At 40.5% G+C, this 4,734-nt stretch overlaps 1 protein-coding gene across 1 annotated transcript in view; it reads left to right on the top strand.

The window, feature by feature from the left end:
• Positions 1-4,734, top strand: part of REPS2 (RALBP1 associated Eps domain containing 2) — a 127,874-nt gene that overhangs the window by 75,028 nt on the left and 48,112 nt on the right. The window contains exons 13-14 of the mRNA XM_015417585.1: positions 127-169; positions 3,775-3,911. Of these exons, the coding sequence (XP_015273071.1) occupies positions 127-169; positions 3,775-3,911 (180 nt within the window). The remainder of the gene's footprint in view (positions 1-126; positions 170-3,774; positions 3,912-4,734) is intronic.

The following is a 4,734-nucleotide window of genomic DNA, read 5'->3' on the forward strand; positions in this document are numbered from 1 at the left end:
TTTTTAGAATACATATTAATACAATATTAATACAGACTACAGATTAATAACTGTAATCATTAAGCATCATTGGTAATCAATACTGATTGCCTAGAAATGACCTTGACAAGTGATGTTTTGTTACAGTTGCTCAGGAATCGAACACTCTCAAAGCAAGACCAAGGTCCAGGTAAGCAACCTGAAAACTATGGATTCTTCATTTTTCTTGGTGTTCATTTACCCTTGCCTTTAATCTTTGACATGTTCTTTAAGTCAACTCTTTAGAAGCAGTGAGGTTATTTTTGCATTTTATGAACCCAGGTGCAAAAATACCTTTGTCTTCTGTACAAGATGCCAGTTCATGACAGATTTCATTGTTATATATAATGGAGGTCAGCCTGCTGCAGAACAGCTAGCTGTTCTGGGCCATCTAGAAATCAGGAGAACTCTCAGCAATAGCTGGTGTATCTGTGTGCCTAATGGCATTTTTGATGTGAGCCAATTGCATGTGATGTTAAAGTGTAACTAGCATTCAGTCCTGGGCAGATGTTCTGATAAATACAAAACAATAGAATGTTAGAAACCATTGTTAGAAAATACTGTGCAGAAAATGTACCTAAGCTGCGATATTAGGAGTGGGAGGACAACTGAGAGAGAAAGAATATAAAAGAAATAAAGTAAAATGAGCAAAATGTTATGGAATACTATTTGATATTCCATATATGATATTAAATATAATCAGTGGGTAAAAAGTCATTCTTGGAAGTTCACATGAAGAGAGCTCTATGGAAAATGTCTAGTGATCTAAATTTTGATTACATATAACAGTTACTAAAAATGGAGTCAGTAGTGTTGTATTCAGTACTGAGAACAGTTGTTGGCTTGGATTCAAAGAACTATGGCACTGTTCTACACACGCACCAGGGCTTTCCCACCATCCTTCCCACTGGAGTTCCTGGACCACTGAAAAGCTGTTCCTCAGGAACAAGGCAAATAAAGTAGCAGAGGGTCTGCGCCCTTGAAGGGAAAGGTGGTGGAGGATTTGGGGAGGGGTGCTGAAATGCCTTGGATTGCAGATGGGATACTTTGGATCCAAGCTGTTGTACAGAACACACAAATAATGCTTCTGCTTTTTAAAAACTAACTTTTCCCAGCCACCCTCAAGTGATCAGTCTTTAACTGGAGTGATCTTAGTTATTGTCCAGTGGAAACATTGTTTATACAAGCAAAACATAAAATGCCTGAAACAGTCCAAATCAAGATGAAGCAAAGAGAAGAAGGATGGGTACAAAAAACACTAAGAATGGGGTTTGCAGTAGAGAAAACGGTGTTTACCAGATGGTTCCAGAGAGGTAGCTCTGTTGTTCTGTTGTAGCAAAGCAGAAGTCCAGTGGCACCTTAATGACTAACAACATTTCATCTTCCGTCTTCAGTGCAGCCTCCCATTGGGACTGTGCTTGTGCCAGCCCAATGTGTGTCTGCACAGAAGACGTAAGTGAACTCGTGGGCACTGAGCGGTCGGGTTAGAACGGATAAAAGGAAGTACTTCACCCAAATAATGATTAACACTTGGAATTCACTGCCACAGAAAGTGGTGGCGGCTACAAGCATGGATAGCTTCAAGAGGGAATTAGATAAGCATATGGAGCACAGGTCCATCAGTGGCTATTAGCCACAAGGTATAGATAGGGGCTCTGGGGCAAGTGATGCTCTGTCTTCTTGGTGCTTGGGGGGGGGATGTCAACAGTGGGAGGGCTTCTAGTGTCCTGGCCCCACTGGTGGACCTCCTGATGGCACCTGGTATTTCTGGCCACTGTGTGACAGAGTGTTGGACTGGATGGGCCTTAGGCCTGATCCAACATTGGCGTCTCTTATGTTCTTATCAGTGACAGGTAAGTGCACTTCGTTTTATTCCAGCATAATTTTTCTGAAGAAGTGAGCTGTGATTTATGAATGCTCATGCTGGATTAAATGTTGTTAATCATTAATGTGCCAATGGACTCCTGCTCATTTTCCCTGATTGTTCAGGGAATGCTTTTGATTCTTGTGGGCTTCAGTAGCATTGTAGAAGAGCTACTTTTTAAATGTCCTTTTTGTCACACTGTTAGTCCCTTACACGTGCAAACAGTAGCAAGAAAATGAAGAGCTGCTTTGGGAGTTCTGTTTGGGTCCCCAAAGCAATAGAATTCACTCTGCAGAGAATGTATATCCTTATTGGTTTTCTATAAAGTAATGCCATATAAGACATGCTTGTGAACTTATCCTTGCTGAATACTTGCTGTCATTATGGACTGTGGCTTTATGGATGGAGCTATTCTATGGAATTCTACATTTGGTATTTTTATGGGAGTTCTTTTTTTGTCTGCTTGTATGTTTTTTTAAAGTACCATTACTTTAGTTAATTGTGTTTTTTTAAATGAGACTGGCTAAATCCTTGTTCAGAAAAAGTAACTTACCCACAGGCATTAAACTTAAATACTGTTCAGACCTTCAGAAGCAGGTCATGCATATGACTTATCCTCATCAGAGGTTTTTGGCAAGGTTGTGGAAAGCTAATGTAACTTCATGGATGTGCAACCTTGTAAAATACCTTTTTAATATCAAACCATAATATAAAGCATGTTTTGTATACTACCAGGATGCAAAAAATTACATTTATTGTAAAAAATTTCCAAGTCAAACTAGTGTCCAATCTTTCCAGGGTACTTTTGGTTTTAATCAGTCTTGGATTGGTGCCCAGGATACATATCATTAGGATTTTAAAAATAAATGCATGAGTAGCTTGATATCACAATATAATGATAAAAGCAGCCTGCTTTTCCAATGAGCAAGTAGTTGTGTTCTCAGTCTGTCTCTTGCCGCCAGACCTGACTCACTTTCCCCACAGTCAAATATCAGCTGCAGGAAAGGGGTTTGTAAAGTCTCAAAGAACCCAATTCTGCTCAGCAGGAGCCCCACACTGTCTTCCCTTGCTGAAATGGCCTTGGTAGGGATAGTTGGGTTACTTTGACGGTGTGCATGCTGGGAATGCTGTGCAACTCCAAAGTTGTACAAATAACACACTGCTGAGGCCGTTTCAGCTCAAGAAAACAATGCAGGAGGGAGGCAGGAATCCCAGGGAGCTCACCTTATGGGTACTTCAACAAAATGATTTCCTACCTTTTAAGGCCTTTTGAGTGAGTATTCTGGTCTTGAAGACTTAGTATCCTAATTTTTTTTTGTATTGTGGAATAGACTGACCCTGACTCCTGAGTCAATCAATTCTCAAGAGCAGTCATTCAGTGGAATTAAAGTTTATTGAGATAACTATGGCATTCAGGTATCTTAACTGTTTCGTGTTAGAACTGAGGATAAAGCACGCAAAGCTAATAGATATACAGAATTCAAGGGGGACCAAAATGGCTCAGGGCCAATCAGACGACAGGTAGGAACCTGCCAAGCAAATGGGCCACAATTCACAAGAGAAAGAAGACACCAGGCACTCAAGGTTATATGGCTCGGCTTACAGGGAGAGATAACCAAAACAAGAGAAACGAAAGGCGGGATATAAATTGAAAGTAATAAATAAATAAATAAATATTCCACAGCGCCCCCCCCCCAGTCACTCTCATGGCAGCCAGGGAAATACAGAGGCTTGGCTGGCAGCCACTTGCATCCAAACGTTAGGAGCTATTTACAATAAAAGGGAAATATTTCTCTATAAAATTCTCCAATACTTATTTACTTCAGTGTTTACATTAGGTATTAAAAGCACTAGTAATTTTCCCCCTTTAATTTTGTCTTCTTTTCCCCAAGGTCTTATTCTAGTACATCTATTGAAGATGCAATGAAAAAAGGGGGAGAACCTCCAACTCCTCCACCAAGGCCACAGAAATCGCATTCCAGAGCGTCCTCCTTAGATCTAAATAGAATGTTCCAGCAAAACACACCAGGTAAAGTTGCACAGTCATTTAAACCTGGCCTTTGCTCCCTCTTCCAGAATGTTTCGTGATAACGTTTAGACACAACTGAAGAAGCTGTAACCCAAACATCTCCCCTGTACTTTGCACAGAAAATTAGGGCTTGTTCACACATGGGGAATTCTTTTTTTTTTACTGCTGCGATGTTGAATGTGTGAATGAGTTATTGCATACCTAACACAGAGAACTCTCATATTGTTACCAAGTTGCAGGTGTGAATCAGTCATTCTTCATCTTTCTAGTAGGGTATTATTGCTCTGCTCTATATAACCCAGGAATTGAGTTCTACAATCTCTAAAAAATTCTGTTTGAATGACAGAGAAACCTATCTTATTTCTAGCTTAGGGTTAGCAGCAGTGTTCCCTGTAAGCTGAGTTAGTATGAGCCAGCTCACAGTTTTTTAGCCTCCGGCTCACACATTTTTGTCTCAGCTCAGAAAGGATGGCTCCCGAGCAAACTAATTGATGCAGGAGCCAAATTGCTTGCTCACAACTTTAATGCCAGTAGCTCACCAAGTAGAATTTTTGCTCACAGGACCCCACAGCTTAGAGGGAGCACTGGTTAGCAGTATGCTGGCCGTATATTGTGGTCTGCTGGGTACTTGGTATCCCTTGTGTTTTTGCCTGCCATGTTTTGAGCGTCTGATTGGCTGCTGTATTATAAGAGTCACTTTGGATGTGTGATAAAGATATGAAGACTCAGGGGGGGAACTAGTTTTCTCTGATTTTTCTCCAGGAGTTTTTTTCAGGACATTTTAAGAACCATAGGGTGGGGACCCAAATATGAAAAAAAAATC

The sequence above is a fragment of the Gekko japonicus genome, unplaced genomic scaffold (genome assembly GCF_001447785.1).
Source record: "Gekko japonicus isolate JY-2015 unplaced genomic scaffold, Gekko_japonicus_V1.1 scaffold18, whole genome shotgun sequence".
In the NCBI taxonomy this organism is placed as follows: Eukaryota; Metazoa; Chordata; class Lepidosauria; order Squamata; family Gekkonidae; genus Gekko; species Gekko japonicus.